This window comes from Acipenser ruthenus, chromosome 3 (genome assembly GCF_902713425.1).
Source record: "Acipenser ruthenus chromosome 3, fAciRut3.2 maternal haplotype, whole genome shotgun sequence".
NCBI classification, from domain to species: domain Eukaryota; kingdom Metazoa; phylum Chordata; class Actinopteri; order Acipenseriformes; family Acipenseridae; genus Acipenser; species Acipenser ruthenus.
Window position 1 is genome coordinate 71,547,808 of NC_081191.1, and position 19,528 is coordinate 71,567,335.

The following is a 19,528-nucleotide window of genomic DNA, read 5'->3' on the forward strand; positions in this document are numbered from 1 at the left end:
CTGGATCACTTTTAGAAATGATGAGCTGCTTCAGGCACCCCAGATGTATCCTGAAGCTTGGTGGCATTGTTTCCATCTTTGGCTGCAGTTCCAGAATTAGCATCTTCATTATTTTCTGGTCCAGGTAGCAGCATGGTGCACACTGATAAAAGTCAGTGGAAGCACCTATTCACTGTTCTCACTATTCTCACTCGAGTTCGCCCAGTCTGACTTTTACAGACAGTAGCTGCTCAGGTGGTTAAACTACAGTCTGCCTGGGGTCGTGTGCAGCAATGTCATCTGGGGTGAACAAACTCAACAGCATCTCGGATTTAGACATGTTTTATGTTTGTATTGTTAGACACTATTAAAATGTCATTTTTACATTTCCGTAAAATTCCTTCTTCAACGATAATTGTACAAATTAAATAATAAGACCTGAAGCCTAGTCACTCCAAACTGTAGTTCTGACATTTTGGGAGAATGGGCGTTTTGCATACAGTCTAATTATTCATTAATTCATTCATTATATATATATTGTGTTACAGTAATGTTACTGTACGAATAGATTTAAAAAATAATTATTAAAATACCCATCAACTCTGAAAGATTTCCCTAAAAGTATCTTTCTGTATTTTGTGGCAGACATAAATAAAACAGAATAGGATTTCACTTTTCTTTTTTTTTTTTTATAAATCTGTATTGTTTTTATTATCATTATTATTAGGGCTACAACGTTTTACTAGCTGTCACTTTGACTAGGTTATGTGTAGACATTATCCTTTATATTTTACTTTGCCTAAATGTATCCTTTTATTCTTGACTGGTCAGGACCACAGGTCTTGAAAACGCACCTCTTAATAAATAATTTGAAAATGTTTATAACAAACATGATTTAAAGAAATGATATCATCACTATTCATTTTAGGAAAAAAGCTAACTTGAGTACTGTTTTCTTTCACTGACAAGGAGGTGGTATTTGAATAACAGGTTACATCTATTGAGCAGGTAAATCTTGATTTCTACAGTCTTTAGTTTGCAGGCACATGCCTGCTCTTGTAGCGTGTTTTGAAAACAAGTATGCATTATTTTAAGTAGCACTTTAATGCTGGAATTTTATTTCCATTTTTAAATTGAAAATACACAAAAGATATGCTCAGGTAACCCTGCAGGAGGCGGGTCTCTCTGAAATGGGAAAATGAGAGAACAGCAAAACAGCACAAAACCTTTTTCAGGAGGTAAGCAGCATAATAAACAAAAAAGGCTTATTTTAGGAATGTAATCTCACATTTATGCACAAAGGCATCATATAGTTTGAAAGCTTATTGTCTCAGATTTAATGTTAGCTGTGTTGTGGTCTTCAAAACATATGCAGTTTCCATGGAAATGGCCAGTAAATAAAACATCTTCCAAAAGCATTAAAAAACAAAGAGCATTCCTAGATCTAATTGTTTTTATTCGTCTTCAGTGCATCTTTGTGAGGTTCTGAACAGCAGGACATCCCAACAGTTGAATTGTTCCTGTCCTAATAGGTGTGTTGATGTCTGTCAAAATCAAAGTTATCACAGGGGAGGGTTAATTACCTGACAGATAATCATCTACCCTACATATACGAGAGCTATTATACAATTTTCTTCCTTTAACCTTATTTCACAGCATCTAGGGATTAATTAGGAATTGGCCTTTCTTTCTGCAGCACAGATACAAATCAATTACTAATTTGACTCAATTAGATAAAAGAATTAGAGAAAGTGGCTTTCAAAAAGTGCTGTGGAGGCGTTTTGGCAATTTGAAATTGTGTTTTATATATATATATATATATATATATATATATATATATATATATATATATATATATACAATGCTTCTTGCATTTGTTAATTATTTAAGTATTATTTTATTATTTTTATCTCTCCACCAATATTTGGGTCCTTTATTTCCCGTAGCTGATTCCCATGTTCTGCATTTATTTTTTATAATTGTATTTTTGTTGGTGATTAAATAAATCCACAGCAATTTTTTATGTACCGAACAGAAATCTAATTGATCTTTCTGGTTTTGTCCAAAAGTATTCTGCTTAAATCTTTAGCAGCACAGATGGGAATCACAATTTGTTCATTGTGTACTTTTTTTGTACAGTCCAGAAGCATACTGTAGTCCCCAGTGAACACAAAAAACAGGAATCTTATCTTCTTTTTAACCTATGGCAGTAATATAATAGATTTTGCATGTGTGCAGTATTAGTAATTGAAGGAATTGTTGGTACACTGTTGATAATGTTCATTAAGATACGATTTTAGCACATTGATGAAGACATCAGCCGAAACTTTTACCTAGTTTTACCTTACAGTTATTTTTAAAGAGAGTAAACCTGCACGTGAATGTGTTATTCCATGAAATTGCTTTTACATTACAGGAACCCAGCTGTTGCATTATGTTCAATCCGGATTCATTTTCACATTTGTATAGTAAAAACCTATCATTTTTAGCAACTGATCCAAAAGGACCTGCTGAGAAAAATATAGACCAGTGTGTTCACATAGTTAGTAATTTGTGGTTCCTCGTGCTGTAATTACACCTGCAGGTGGACTGGCCTTATTTCTAAGATATCTGTAATATCTTTTTGAAATGGGAGGCTTTGTGATCTTTGTGATCCCTTGCAGCTTTTTTAAAAAATAATAGACTTACACAATTTACTATCATTTAGTATTGCATGTTTTTAATTTACTTACTTAGTGGGCACATTTAGCTACACTAGCTCTTGCAATTTTGAGGACTTCATCAAATATTTAGCAGGGTATTAGAAGCTAAAAGGGATTCAGTTTTAACACTATGAGTATGTCATGCACAGGTATCACACCATATATTTATTGATTCGGATATCAGAAAAACATTTAAGTTACTTATCAGTGCTGTTCAGTTTCATGTTTGCAAAAGCACAGTACACCTCTCTAAACGGCAGCAACAATACAACTATTGGTATCTGGAGAGTGATCAAATCGAAGCGCTGTAGTACAAATCCTTCAGTGAGCAAAACATTATATTGGCTTCATTGACTGGAGAGCAAATTCTGAATTTCCCATATAATATTTATTTATTTTTACTGTTAACTAAATACAGTGTTTATTTGTCCAAAAAAGTAAAATCTGGTTCTGTGGTGGGAGGAAGAGGGTATTGTCAACCTTACAGGAAAATGGGTTCTGTGGTGTGTGTTTCTCAGCCCACTTTGCTGTAGCTCCCCTGCTGCTCTCTGCCAGGCCTGTTTTGTGAATTTCTTCATTGAGTTAAAGATTTTTTTTAATTCATAGCTCTAACTGCTGAAGTTAATTAACACAAAGCCTCCTAATATGACCTTGTTAAAGCCACCACCATTTTAATCTTTATCTCCTCTCTCTTTCCCTCTCACTATATATACTGATAATTGATTTGTAATCAATTATTCTACCTTTTTAAGTACCTGAAATATCATTTTCTCTTTTTTTTCTTTTTTCTTATTGATCATTATGTCACACAGCAGTTTTCCTTTTTCTCAAACTATATATATATATATATATATATATATATATATATATATATATATATATATATATATATATATCTTTACAGTATATATTATTGAAATCTAGTAAAATATGATCTTCAGATGGGGGTTTGTCTTCCTTTAAGGTTTCTAAGTAATCTTATTAGGAATGGACTGTTAGCAGATTTTACAAGTTAAACATGAATTCACGTTACTATGGCAACTCTGGTTACCACGGTATAAAAATTGACACATTTTTATGGGAGTAAGTCTTGCTGGTTTGAGCATATTTAGAATGTTAATGGAAGAAGAAAAATAATAACTTGAGCAAATAAGGATACTGCAAGACCTTTAACCCAAAGCACTTGTAGATAAAAATGAAAGTACATTTGTCATAATTTAGCTACATGATTACCTGAAGTAGATGCTGATTAACACTGTAACTATATCAGCTTTTGGTGAAAGTTTCAATCAGTATGGACATTTTCTACACTTTGAAACTTATCAGCGTTGTGCTAAAAAGTGAATGCCATATATTTTGTCAATTTGCTTCCAACTCTTCCCAGCAAAGTCGGCTTTTTAATTACAGTATATGCATTTGATTCAATTTTTTTCCTGAAGAATTTGACCGTTTACAAGGGGTTTTGTTCAAGACCTCACAAACAGACAACAGCCACCACAGTCATAAGAACATAAGAACATAAGAAAGTTTACAAACGAGAGGAGGCCATTTGGCCCATCTTGCTCGTTTGGTTGTTTTGTTGGTAGCTTATGGATCCCAGAATCTCATCAAGCAGCTTCTTGAAGGATCCCAGGGTGTCAGTTTCAACAACATTACTGGGGAGTTGGTTCCAGACCCTCACAATTCTCTGTGTAAAAAAGTGCCTCCTATTTCTGTTCTGAATGCCCCTTTATCTAATCTCCATTTGTGACCCCTGGTCAATCACAAGTAATATGTTGCAGCAATTGAATATTGCTTAATGATAAAACAATAGAAACCAATGGAAACCTACATGAAGACCTGGTTTGTAGGTTGCTAAACATAACTTCAAGGTGAGCACTTAGAATGCACTTGGTTTATATTTCAAAGTAGTCCCTCACTACAAATTTGTGCACATCCGGACCGGCCATGTCTCAATCGCTCAGTGTGACTCACTCATTTGTATGTTATCTCACTCTCTCATGCACAGCCCTGCTTATCTCACATGTTTAATAAAATCTGTAAAAAAATATATGTGATTTTATTTTTATGAGTTACAAGGAAAATGTATCACACTAATCTGACTGGAATATGAAAATAACAGAGTGATCATAGGGGTTAACAAAAAAGGCAAGTACCTGTATATTGGTGTTTTATACTAAATCCAATTTTGGCACACATGAGTATTGCAAAGCTTGTGTATCTGAATAACAACATGGTCAAAAAAATCTGCCTTGGGCAGGAGCAAGTGCTGCTCCTGTCCAGTTTCGCTTCATACTGTGTGTTGTTCCTCCCAAGAAACGACTTGTGGATCTTATTTTTAGTGTAGCTTCCATTAATACCAGATTATTAATAAATCAGAGTGGACCTGGTTTATTAATAATCTGAACTGTGCCCGGGAGCTGTCTACATGTAGCCATCAAGAAAAAAAAGATGTGATACATTACCTGTAGATCAGCACATGTGTGTAACAGCAACTTTAGTTTACCAGTTTTGGATCTGGTTACTGATAAGGTATGAGAACTGAATTTGAGGATTTTATTCTGCTTTTATTTATGATTATTACTGATGCATGTTTAATTGGCAATGCAGGCCCAATCTATATTTCAAATCTATCTATCATATAACAATAAAACCCTTCCACTGCTGTTGTTTCAATAACAAGCACACAATAATGTTTTTGACATGGAGAAATAAGAACAGGTATATTAATACATTTACCAAATAAACACGTACAAATTGTCTGAAACGTGCCATAATACAGTGTGTAATGGCATCCACAAATGAATATACGCTTCCTTGTCTCCATCCACAAGCTGAATTAGTTTGACATAGCAACTCTGTTTAATACACATTTGCACCTGGAGGTATATTTTAAACAATATTAAAGCTACAGTAGCAATATATTGCACTTTACAGCATTATTATGTTTAGTATTATTAGTAGTCGTAGTAGTAGTGTTATTATTATTATTAGTAGTAGTTGTAGTAGTAGTATTGTATTTTTTATTGGCATAAACTATTCTCTCATATACTATAGAAATGATCATTAAAATTCTATAGTGTGTGTGTGTGTGTGTGAGAAAAGTGAAACAGCCACTGAACTTCTAAAGTATTAATAGGCTGCTGTAGTTTAAGCAAGCATACACTGTAATTACTATTACTGTATAATTAGAGTAAAGTCATACATAAGGGGCATTGCAAGATCCATCAATGGACAGTTTAGTTCTATATTTTAGATGGTTCAGTACTATTGAATAATTTGGTTTATTGGTACTAAACAGCTCAGTTTCAAACTGTCCTCCTGGTTTTGTCATCTCACCATGCATCTTCAGCACTGACACACACCCTCACTCTATGAGATCATCCACCCTTGGCATCTCTGTACATCTCTCGGTTCAAGTTAGGTTTAACAAGCTATATATTTAATCCATTGTAAGAACTAGCCATTGCCACTGTGTCATCAGCTTATCCCAAAGAGGGATTTTGAAACTGCCTTATCAAGCTTAGAGACAAAAGTGGCATTCAAACAATGCTGTGACGATGTTTTGATGGTGTGAAATTGTGTTGTTTTTTTTTTATACAAGGTGAATATACACACATTTTTAAAATTATACTACATATTTTAGGAATTTAGGACTGTTATCATTATTTATTATTTGTCTTGCTTCCCAGGAAGTTCCCTTGGATGGGTTTGCTTGGTCCTGCCCATATTTTTTCAATGTAAATGATGATGAGAATAAGATATTTTCATTACTGTTTCCATTTCTAAAGATTACAAGGGTCCACAAATTATCTTAGGTTTTCATTTTGTTGTCATTTGAAAGTATGTCCTAGATCACCGAGCTAAAGCTAATCAGGCTCTAGTGATTCACACCCCGTGGGAAATCTAGCGTAAATCTGCTCAATGTAGTTACTTGATCTTAATAGGCTTCTCACCAAAAATGAGGTAGTGCTTCTTCATTTATTTTTTTTGCCTTTAGCATATGTGATCTAGAGAGATTAGGACAAGGAGGGAAGTGAGAAAGGCACTGTGTGTTTAGGATAGATGGAAATGGAAATGTGTCATAAAAGGCATTTCTGTAAAGCAGTCGCAATTCTGATCTGCCTCATAAAAGCACTGATATACTGATATATACCACCTCTTATAGAGTATAACCTTTCTATTGTTTATGCTGTCTTTTTTAGGCACTATGAGAGCCATCCATTCATATTTTAACTAAGCTAGCTGAATGCATTCCATAATATGCATTGGATAACTAGAATGGAATTTGGGTGTTGTAAATGACACAAACACATCTGAGTAGAAGAATAATATTTCGCTTTAAAGCAGTAATATTTCAACAGCAAAATCTAGTAATTGTAGAATTCTAGAAAATGTTGCAAAGCAATTATGTTTTATGGATCGACTCATATAATTTGACAGCTTGAACATATGTTGTTGATTTAAAAAAAAATGTTAAACTAATTAGGGCTCATTTAAATTCAGAATAGACTATTCTGGGCTTCTGTGCATGCACTGCAAGGCTGAATGAGCTTCAGTTCTGTTTCTGAATGTTGGAAATTAAGAAGTTTTAATTGAAACTTGCTACATTGCAGTGGTTAAAATGATTTTTGACAGGGCTTTGCTGATGGAGCAGATTTCTGGCCGTACCTGTCTTACAGTTAGCTGCTTAATTGGAAGTACTGTGAGCTTTCAAGTTATCTATAAAGGGGATCAACATAATGCAATTTCAAGTGTACATTTAACCAATGAAAGTACAGAAAGACACAAAATGTCTAGCATGAATTGAGTGAGAGAGAAAAGCCAAGCATACAATGATACTCAAAGAAACCAAATGTGCTGAGAAAGGTGGAGGGAAAAAAGCAACACATGCAATTACTGTTTTCTAAGAAACATTTACATAAATGAATAATAAACTGACTGAAATGGTAAATTAAAAAAAAACAAAAACAAACAGCAAGCCCGCTTGTTTCGAATCCTTCATAGGCTAGCTTTTAGACCCATAGTAATTACAGTTTACGGTAATCCAAGAAATACTCTCATTTGAATTTTAATTTCATTATGCTATTAAAGTGTATAAGTGATTATTTGTTTTGGTAATTCATTTTGCATTTGTCTTAAAATAGATGATGCTTTATGTAATTGTATGCCTTGTTTCCAACACATACCTGAAAAGTCACATTCTTGGGGGTTTGGAAACTCCCTAGTATGTCATACTTCCATGTAAGTGGATCCATTCAGTTTCAAATGGGAAGCTGTCTGCAATCGTCTTCCCATGGTAATAAGTTCCCTTAACAAGTATTCTTGAATTATAAGTAAGTGCATACAACTAAAAAACACGTTGCACATTTATTGGTCTTAGACAAAGAACACATTGACACATTCAACTGTTCCATTTAACAGCTCATGTATAATCAATATCTGTAATGTAGCACCACAAAAACTTGCACAGTGTTTTCCAAGTGACGTTGCACCCATGAAGCCAAGTTTCTTTATATTAAATTTGTCCAGGGGCTTATTGTTTTTCCACTAACACAATGTTGGGTATTTATTGTTTGTCAAGCAAAAGGTGCCATGGTTTTAAGTTTCAAGCTAAAACCATATATCCCCACCGCTTGATTTGGTTGTTAATCAAACCAACATTATCCCACATTATCTTAAATACAATAAATACCCATTCAGTAGTTTATGAAAGCGACTTTGATGGTCTAGGTTTTCTTGTAAAAAAAAAAAAAAAAAATATATATATATATATATATATATATATATATATATATATATATATATATATATAATATGTTTTATAAGATAAGACAGCAAGAGGTGTTTTCATTCTCTAAATTGAAATTATTAAGGTACTGTTGAAAATGTCCATTGTTTTAAGATGTGTGTCTTCACTGCCAGGTAAGTAAAGTCAAGCAAATATTAAGACTGCCGCGTTTAATTTTTTTTTTATAAATGTGTAAACCATCTGCAGTAAATGGAACTGCAACTTTTAAAAGATGAGCAGGGCCTTCTGAAAATGAAAATATATATTTTATATATTTTAAAAAAAAAGTGTATTGTACAATACTTCACATTTACTGCTAAGCAGTACATAATACACTCTTCTTAATTACTTAAGGAAAAGTCTTATTCACTTAAAAAAAACACATGGCTAAATGGCATAGAACACAATGTTCAGCAAACAACTACTGCTGCAAATCTACAGGCAACTTACAGACTCTGGCACTCCTACCCGGGTTCTGGCTACCCGGGTCACAATCCTGCGTAGTGTGAAACCACGTACCTGGGTCGTACCCGGGTTAACCTGGGTCCCAGCGACCCACCTCAGGATGTGGGTTGACACGCTTTGATCCGGGTTGAGTGAGACAAAATGCATGACAGCTGTTTGTGAGCAGACGCAATAACAAACAGCTACGCCTGCGTGCAGGTTTCACTTCCGCAAGGAACGTTTCTGTTTAGCCATATTTTTGTTGATTGAGAGTTCAATACAGAGAAGCTTGGAGGCTGTAGTTTCTTAATAATGGACCTGAATGCTATTGAGTCAATATGCAATTGACACTTGCCAGCTACTCAATGTCAGTTAAAAAAAAAATGTTCTAAACTTTTAGTTTTAGTATATTAAATGGAGTTAGCATGTTTAAAGGTGTCAGCCTTAGCTAAGAGAAACTTTCCGGGTGAGTAAGACTTGTCTGTTCCGTTCTCTTTTAGTCACCTGCACACAGCTTCTCCAGCTACGACTCTGGAAAGAACGAGAGTGTGGGGGGTGGAGTGGAGGACCTGTCACTCAGCCGAGGAGACGAGGATGAGGACGAACACGATGATCAGGAAGACTCGGAGAAGGCCATGGAGGCGGAAGGTGTGGAGACAGAGCGCCTCAAAGCTTTCAATGTGAGTTGAGGAAAGATGTATAGATCTATTATAATATCTGTAGCCAAATTTCAATGAGAAGTCTTGATATATTATACCCACTATATACCAATAATGCAGTCCCTTTTTCAGTACTACTTCATTGATCTTCTAGATATTGAAGTAAAAATACTGTGTTATATTTTTGTGGGCAGCTTTAAATCTTTTATTTTTTGCTTTCTCTTCTTAATCTCAAAGTTTTATTTGTGTTTTAAAATATGTTCATTGAGCTATTAATAAAAGGACAGTTACATTCTGGTTACCCTGTTGTTGACTGTCATGTTTAAATTAGGGTATTACCTGAGAAAATTACTCCCATTACTACAATAACAATCAGCCTGATGTTAAAATATAATACCTTCCGAGGTAGAAATGCCAAATAAGTATACATTTATGAAAAGCAACCTTTTTGGGTTCTTTCTCCTTTACCCTCTGTCAGTTAAAGGTGGGGTGCAATGACATAAATAAAAGTCATTGTTGAGTGCAGCTAAACTTTCTATACATGTCCTGAAAGTTTCATTCACATTCGTTACTTATAAAGTAGAAAAAAGGCAAATTTGGGCAAATTTGTGGTTTTCAAAACCCTTCGAGTCCTCTACCCGGATTAGCGCGTGTGCGTGACGTCACACCAGGACATTCACTGTTGTAAACAAATGCAGTAGATGGAGGACAGAAGTGAAAGCGATGTTACTGGTTTGGATGTTTTAATCTTAAATCAAACAGATCAGAAATGTTTGTCTTGTGCTTCATTTACATTGGTAGAGTAGCACATGACAGGTTTTTTTTGTGTCAGAGTTTCAGATTTTTTAATTTGAATTTGTTTCTTGGCAATATATTCACACCTGCTTTTAGTGAAAAGCTTGTTCCAAGCATCCTTATTCAGACGGTGAATTTATTTTGAAGAATTATCGCTTGATTGTTACATCTATGCATCCCTGCTGTAGTGCGTTACTGGAATTTAGTTATTAATCAAACAAGAGGTTCAATTATCAATTGTATGTTTCGACTACGCCACCAGTTTACAGTTTACAGTCAATTACATAGTGTCAGACACACACACACAACCCGATAACCTTCACTGGCTATGTAGGCTATGTCTTGCTGCAAAGGATCTTAGTCACTCGGTCGGCTGACACCCTTTAAACATAAACAAATAAACAAAAAAGAATAAAGCCTATACCGAGACACAAAGAACAAAAAAAGGTGCATTCTCCCAGCTCAGGAACTCCATACAAAATAGCCAGTCTCTCAGTTCTTCACTGTAGGCTTTTTAAAAGCTGAGCAATAGACACATAGTGTGTCTTACTTTATTCTTAACTGAATCTGATATAGCCTACATCAACATCATAAAGTAGCCTAAGACATTTTCGCAGATTGGATGGGGAAAATAATAATAAATAAATAAAGTTTAAGTTTATGTTAAGAATGGCGATCTAAATTATAATGAAATGATAAGATCATGCCCTTACCCTCTGCACCTCTCTTTTCCTGGCAGCCGCTTGAGTCCTGGTGATTTTACTTTTTTTACTAGAAGAAGATAAATAGATGGTACTGCATCCTTATTTAATTTAACTCTTTTAACAGCACTCATCTTGAAGATCATTAAATTAATAAAGCTGTCTTTGGTAAAGTGGGTGCTGCAGATGCAGCTACTGTTGGGCTTAGCATCCCAATCCCTGGTCCTCCTCACGAACTTCACCCATTGCCGGCAACGTACCGGCTCTTTAGGAAACTTGTGGAGAGATACCAATGGCCCTGCTGGGTTGGAGCAACCATATATTACACACCTCTTTACCATGGTATCTCTCCCCTGGGTGTTTTGGTGAGCGGTAATGCAGGAAAGCAGCAGGCTTGTCCTGGTGTGATGTCACGCATAAATTAGCCACAGCTTTGAGTGAGCTGGACTTTTCATAGAGGTGTCAATTTCAGAGTTGTTTTTTATACACTTAGCATTAAAACCTATACATTAAAACTACACAGATACTTTTATTGACCTACCAACAGCACTATGCAAGTGAATTCTGAAAAAAATGAAAAATCATTGCACTCCACCTTTAACAAGTTTCCCATAGTTGGAGCGGCACTTGGCTTCCATTGCCTCTTACTCTCACTGCAGTTTTTGTGACGCTTCTGCTTGTTCCCATGCATACTGTTTTCTTCCAGTTTGATTGGAATGACTCTTTGATTCTGGACAAGGCAGATCCCTTTGATAACTCTTTTTTAGACTAATGTCAAGGCTGAGCCCCACCAAAAGGGAATGTGGCACCTAATCTAAAGGGCGGCTGAGGTACTGTAACCTTCTCACCCATTTGGATGGCATCTCTTCCACTACATGTTTCTCAAAAGGTTTCCACTGCATGAGATTTTGATTAAGACTAGAGGCTATAAATAAACTGATCCAGCTCAAAAAGTTGTAAGCCTGATACGGATTCAAAACAGTTTTGGAAGTGCTCCGATTTCCTGCTTGACGTTGGTTGGTCTATGCGCCATTTCTCATATTCCTCCTTTGGGGTGTCATTACAGAAAATAACTGATTCTGAAAGTCTACTGGAAAAGCAGATTTCCGTTGGTCCATGTGTACAGCCTTTCAGAATGTTTGAGGGTCCCCATGTCACTTCACTGGACATAGGGACCAACCAAAGCCAAAAGACTGCTAAAGAAAGTGAACCTACTGCACTGAACTTAAGGATGGTCTTGATTGTAATTTTAAAGAAACTTTGCTTGACATTGCCTTGCATATTGAATCAGTACAAGTGGCAGCAGATGAGAGCAGTCCTCCAATCCCTTCTCCTCTGTCTTCCTCTTGCCAACAGATGTTTGTCAGGCTGTTTGTAGATGAAAACTTGGACCGAATGGTCCCAATATCTAAGCAGCCCAAAGAAAAGATCCAGGCTATCATTGAGTCATGTAGGCGACAGTTCCCTGAGTATCAGGAACGTGCCCGGAAACGTATACGCACTTACCTGAAGTCCTGCAGGAGGATGAAAAGGAATGATTTTGATGCGGTGAGTCTTATATATGAACCCAGCCCTAGCCTGCATCCAAATCCTGACATGTACAATAAGTTACTTTTATTTTGTTATCTATTTCATTTCAGTAACATCCAAATCCTTCCATTCATTCCATTTCCCAACCATTGGAATGAGACCCCAAATAGACACCATTGCCTTATTGTGCTTGCTAAGTTAGATAAAGGCCAATTACTTAAAAAAAAAAAAAAAAAAAAATGTTGTGGCAAAATAAATATAACATTCACAGCATATTATATATCCTGTGTGTTTCTGGCCACTTTAAAGGTATGAACTAGTCAGGTTGTCTTGGTCTGTGATGAAGTAGTTTCGTGGCAATTGCTACTGCAGAACAAAAACACACTACCTGTAGTAAACTAAACTTTACCATTTGTACTTTGTAAGTGTACATGCACATTTTAAAATGTGGCATCCTTAATGTGGACTTCTCACTAAAACCTTTATCTGGACTGCTGAAGACCGTAAAGTACAGTTAATCGAGAGATTAACTGCTTTTCAAAAAACACAGCTGCATCATATGTCTGTGTTTGTGATCAACATCTGTGTTTGTGAAAATAGGGAGGTTATGAATATCAAACTGTATTTTATTTATAAGAAGAGACTTTGAAACAAAAAAAAAACAACATTATTTTAATAACTCATTAAAGCTATATGAAAAAGGACAACTGTTCCTAATCTACAGTATCAGTCATTTCATTTGAGGCAAGGGTTTACATACAGCTAATACAAAAGTTAAATTAGTTTGGTGGTGGTCTGTTACTGCTTTACTTCCTTGGTCATTTCACCTCAGCAGTGTCTTCTGGGTTACTGGCTGAAAGCAGTCAACATGGGAAGCAGCAGATTGGTTATAGAAGGGAAGCAAGCCAGTGAAGAGGTGATGAAAATGTCACCCTCCAGGTGAAATGACCCAGGAAGTGCAAGACAGTCTAAAAGCATGGCTTGCAAACAGATTGCTTTACCCTACCGGTAGTCTTGTAACAGATATCATGTTTTAAAATGAAGATACTTGCTTGCTAAAACTTTAGTTTCTTTCAAAACTGCACACTTTATATAATGAATGCATGTGCATGGCAAAATTCACGCAACTATTTTGTTAGCTACAATTACTTGAAAAGGACCTGTACTTTTACGATCTCTATGTGTAAACCCCTTTTTTGTAAGGAATTGTTCAATTGGAGAAAACACTGACTTTAATTGATCTGCTTAAATATGTGTGGCAAAGTGGTTTGCAGTGCGCAGGTGTTGAGGGAATGATTTGAAACAACACAGTTCACAGTTAAACAGCTCAATATTTGGCTGGGTTGCTTGTCTTGCAACCAGAACTAGTAATAACTGGCTCTACACAACAATGTGTTTCGTGCAGGTAAACCACGGGGTTCAGTCCTGAAATAATAACAGACACTAAACAAGACACACACAAACACAACACGGTCACAAGTCCTGAGTGAGTGCTCTTAGTGAAAGTGAATTTACAGGTTTATCGTGCACAATGGTGAAGTGTAGTCCGGGTTTAATTGCTGGCTGTTTATCTACAGCTCCCAGATATTAACCTTCTATAAACGACAAACATAACAGTTTAATAGAGTGACAAAAACACCACACACAAAAACTCACGGTTTCTTTATAACACAGTACTCCTTCACTGGTCCTTTCGTATCCATAACAAAGGAACAGATTGCTTTGCCACATCCCCTGATATAACCTCATTCATACCCCCTTTGGTAGCGAGTGCAATCACGTGTCCTCCAATCCATAATTGACACATAACCTACCGCATTAAGGCGATGACTTCTGGTATTGTGACTCCACCCCCTTTTGGATGGCCAACTTCCAACTGACCCTGGAATGAACTGCCAAACCATCCAGTCACACTGTTCCTGTTATACCGCACCCTCACAGGTCAGTAGGAAGATTGTTAACTAGGATTTATTCGCTCTCTGTCACAATATGTTATTTACTTTTTTCTTGAACATGACAATAAATTTGAATGAAATATATATATATATATATATATATATATATATATATATATATATATATATATATATATATATATCTATATATATATATATATATATATATATATATACACACACACATTGACAGTATATTGCAGATAGTCAGCTAGACTTATGGTCCTGGTTGTTTAAAGGCCAGTAACAAAAACACACGTTTAATTTTTTTGGCAGTGTGATGAGGAAGCACCATCTGTCAAACCACACATTTTTAAATAAATATATTTACACTTAGGAGGAGTTAGTCAGTGTAATATTCAGGCTTTTTAACATCCTTGCAAAGAATCATTGTATTATATTATGCCATAATAAGCAAGATAGAGGCTGTGTGGTCCCGTGGTTAAAGAAAAGGGCTTGTAACCAGAAGGTCTCCGGTTCAAATCCCACCTCACCCACTGACTCATTGTGTGACCCTGCACAAGTCACTTAACCTCCTTGTGCTCCGTCTTTTGGGTGAGATGTAGTTGTAAGTGACTCTGCAGCTGATGCATAGTTCACACACCCTAGTCTCTGTAAGTCAACTTGGATAAAGGCGTCTGCTAAATACACAAGTATTTTATGATAAAAACTTTAGGATAAGCTTATAAGATTTAAAGCACATTTTTTTAAAATCTTACAGAAAAGTTTTTTAAAACTCAGTACCATCGAGATACTTGTCGTTCACAAATTATTAATATACTCAAGAACTGTTAGCAGAAACCTTAGAAGAACACATGTCATTACGGCACTGTGAGAAAAGGGTGAACATGTCACTGGCTTTTAAGATGCTTTCGTAACAGCTTTCTGAGCTAACCAACTGCAAGAGAATGTGAGAAATAGTGGAGTGATGCTGAGGATTCTCAATCAGCCAGTGAGCCCAGCTTGGCAGTGACGCTTGGTTTTTAGAAAGAAGCTTCTGACAGAGGGGGTAGTTTAATGCCAGGATGTAGATTTGGTCAAACCAAACAGCTTGAATCTTCCTCAAGGTAATCAAAAAAGGTAGAGAGGAAACTGGGTTTTACAATCCATAGCATTGTGTAGGAAATAGAGATAATGGTATTCCTGTGGCGGGCTCAATGCTAAGTGGAAAAGTGCACAGCCTTTGTGAGGCAACCTTTATTTATTTTGTATTTTTTAAACTGATTTTCTTTTGAGTGTTCATGTGAAAGTCTGGCTAGTGTACCAGAGCACTAGCGCTTTCTTTTGTGAAACTATACTGAGCTACGGCTATCATTGGTGGTAACCTTTGATTGCCTAAAATAAAACATGGGCACATGAGTGGTATTAAAAATACAACCTCTGTCTTTCTCAAAATGCGTCAGCGGATCCAGAGACCCTTTTACAGGCACACAATGGATTTGGAGCAAATATTCTGATATAGCACTGTCTAGTTTAACCTTTTAGCAGTTATCCAGTCTTGTACAGTGCCTTGCGAAAGTATTCGGCCCCCTTGAACTTTGCGACCTTTTGCCACATTTCAGGCTTCAAACATAAAGATATGAAACTGTAATTTTTTGTGAAGAATCAACAACAAGTGGGACACAATCATGAAGTGGAACGAAATTTATTGGATATTTCAAACTTTTTTAACAAATAAAAAACTGAAAAATTGGGCGTGCAAAATTATTCAGCCCCTTTACTTTCAGTGCAGCAAACTCTCTCCAGAAGTTCAGTGAGGATCTCTGAATGATCCAATGTTGACCTAAATGACTAATGATGATAAATAGAATCCACCTGTGTGTAATCAAGTCTCCGTATAAATGCACCTGCACTGTGATAGTCTCAGAGGTCCGTTTAAAGCGCAGAGAGCATCATGAAGAACAAGGAACACACCAGGCAGGTCTGAGATACTGTTGTGGAGAAGCTTAAAGCCGGATTTGGATACAAAAAGATTTCCCAAGCTTTAAACATCCCAAGGAGCACTGTGCAAGCGATAATATTGAAATGGAAGGAGTATCAGACCACTGCAAATCTACCAAGACCTGGCCGTCCCTCTAAACTTTCAGCTCATACAAGGAGAAGACTGATCAGAGATGCAGCCAAGAGGCCCATGATCACTCTGGATGAACTGCAGAGATCTACAGCTGAGGTGGGAGACTCTGTCCATAGGACAACAATCAGTCGTATACTGCACAAATCTGGCCTTTATGGAAGAGTGGCAAGAAGAAAGCCATTTCTTAAAGATATCCATAAAAAGTGTTGTTTACAGTTTGCCACAAGCCACCTGGGAGACACACCAAACATGTGGAAGAAGGTGCTCTGGTCAGATGAAACCAAAATCGAACTTTTTGGCAACAATGCAAAACGTTATGTTTGGCGTAAAAGCAACACAGCTCATCACCCTGAACACACCATCCCCACTGTCAAACATGGTGGTGGCAGCATCATGGTTTGGGCCTGCTTTTCTTCAGCAGGGACAGGGAAGATGGTTAAAATTGATGGGAAGATGGATGGAGCCAAATACAGGACCATTCTGGAAGAAAACCTGATGGAGTCTGCAAAAGACCTGAGACTGGGACGGAGATTTGTCTTCCAACAAGACAATGATCCAAAACATAAAGCAAAATCTACAATGGAATGGTTCACAAATAAACATATCCAGGTGTTAGAATGGCCAAGTCAAAGTCCAGACCTGAATCCAATCGAGAATCTGTGGAAAGAACTGAAAACTGCTGTCCACAAATGCTCTCCATCCAACCTCACTGAGCTCGAGCTGTTTTGCAAGGAGGAATGGGCAAAAATTTCAGTCTCTCGATGTGCAAAACTGATAGAGACATACCCCAAGCGACTTACAGCTGTAATCGCAGCAAAAGGTGGCGCTACAAAGTATTAACTTAAGGGGGCTGAATAATTTTGCACGCCCAATTTTTCAGTTTTTTATTTGTTAAAAAAGTTTGAAATATCCAATAAATTTCGTTCCACTTCATGATTGTGTCCCACTTATTGTTGATTCTTCACAAAAAATTACAGTTTCATATCTTTATGTTTGAAGCCTGAAATGTGGCAAAAGGTCGCAAAGTTCAAGGGGGCCGAATACTTTCGCAAGGCACTGTATATAATTAAATAGCTACAGTAGTATCACCTGAATCTGTAAAACAGGGCTTTCTTTGGATACCCATAATTCAAAATCCTGGTTTTTTTGAAGGTGGTTCACAGATTTTTTTCTCAGTAAATGCATTGTTGCAAATCCAATTTAACATTCATTATTTATAATACATCAGGACTGATTCACTACACATTATTTTAAATAATGTCATTTCTGTATTAAATAGGGTTCATATGGCTCAACAGTCAGGTTTTATCCTTGACATTAGATGCAGTGTACAAAAGAATGTGCTGATGCTTAGACACATGCAGCCATGAAAAAATCTCCTTCGGATTCTCAGCCTCATTGAACTTGCTCGATAATAGGCTGCATGGGCCATTCTTTAGTTATCTGCGATTTTTGTGCAACACCGTCTACCTCATTCAATCAGCAGCACAGGCATGATGTAATTAAATAACAAGTGTAGGTGAGGCGGCTTCCGTTTTATTCAAATGAAAATCTGCATGCTTTAAAATAACCCGATTTGAAAGTAATCAAGGCCCAGTGTGATATATATTATGACATTATGCAACCCATATCAAGGCCCTTATTCAGTCACTTAAAAAACCTCACTGATAAAACATGGTCTAACATGCCCTGTGGTGTAAGAGAAGGAAGAATGTGTACACCCTTAGTTTAATGAGAATAAAATCCGCTGGGCCAGGAGCATGAAATATGCCTGAGGCTTGCTGCTGTCAGTTATTTCTAATCCTGGTAACATTTCTAATAGAGTAACAGAGCGGATTCAGCCTCAAAGCAACAGAGAAGGTCCGGTCTCTGAGGAGCCTCTGTTGATTTGGCATCGTGTGTTAAATTCAGTTCTTCATGGGACTGGTACACATTGCAAAACTGTCTTGAGCTGGTGAACTATGACTGCAACTGTGAATCAATATATACAGTAGATATTTGCATGACAGTTAAGTTCAGACCTAAAGCACAGGTAAAGGCATGAATGAAGGAATCCATTTGTTCTACAGTAAAGTGCACGCTATGTCAGAACAAGGTTTTTAGATTATTGCTATTGATATGAAAATATCTTATATGCTTATACAGCTATCTAGCAATCTACTGTAGAAATAGCTACAGCATATTTTTGTCACACAGGTGCCTATTGTATCTGTCCCCTGGGCTGTTTGACACCATGTGCGCAAAGCAGTATTGTATTACAGTTTCTTAGGGATTGTACTGTTTAAGGTACTCAGCTCAGCCACCCCGCAGGTGCTGTGGGACCAAGTGCTTATCTTCAGTCCCTATGCTAATATTTAACCTCATAAGGATGTGTACGCTATGAAGAGCCACCCACTCTGCCTTCAGCTGGATACTCAAGATATGTCGAGTTCAGTGAGACCGTGAATGCAATTGTGGGGGGAACCCATTGTTACCGTATCATTAAAGTTCGTGAATGCAACAATCGCAGCAAAAAAATAAAAATAACATAAAAATAAGCAGCTCATTACATTAATGTAAAGATGGTGTCTTACTGGTGATGTTGCCCCAGCTTATTATATCAATTTATATTCTTGAGTGCAGTGCTTGCTTGGTTCAGGTCAGTTGTGCCCTAATATTGTGCCACTCAGCCATGGAATAGTTTCATTGAAAGGCTGCATTTCAAATCTGACAAACCACATAGCCATCTGGTTGCTAAGAGGAGTAATAAAGCCTCACTTCCTCATTGTCTATTAATTGCTATTTATGAGATTTTCTGTAGGAGTAGGAGGGGTTACCCTGCTCTCTCCAGAGATTCAGGATGTGGACTTCACAGCTGCCAGAATGAGGCTTCCCTATGCCATTCATTTTATGGTGGCT

At 36.7% G+C, this 19,528-nt stretch overlaps 1 protein-coding gene across 3 annotated transcripts in view; it reads left to right on the forward strand.

Annotated features, from left to right (window-relative positions):
• LOC117435799 (nucleolar protein 4-like) overlaps positions 1-19,528 on the forward strand; it is a 94,742-nt gene that overhangs the window by 53,460 nt on the left and 21,754 nt on the right. For 2 of the 3 annotated variants that reach the window (XM_034059233.3, XM_034059234.3), the window contains exons 7-8: positions 9,417-9,596; positions 12,428-12,619. In XM_034059233.3, coding sequence (XP_033915124.1) covers positions 9,417-9,596; positions 12,428-12,619 — 372 coding nt within the window. The remainder of the gene's footprint in view (positions 1-9,416; positions 9,597-12,427; positions 12,620-19,528) is intronic. The other variant, XM_034059235.3, reaches the window with a different exon arrangement.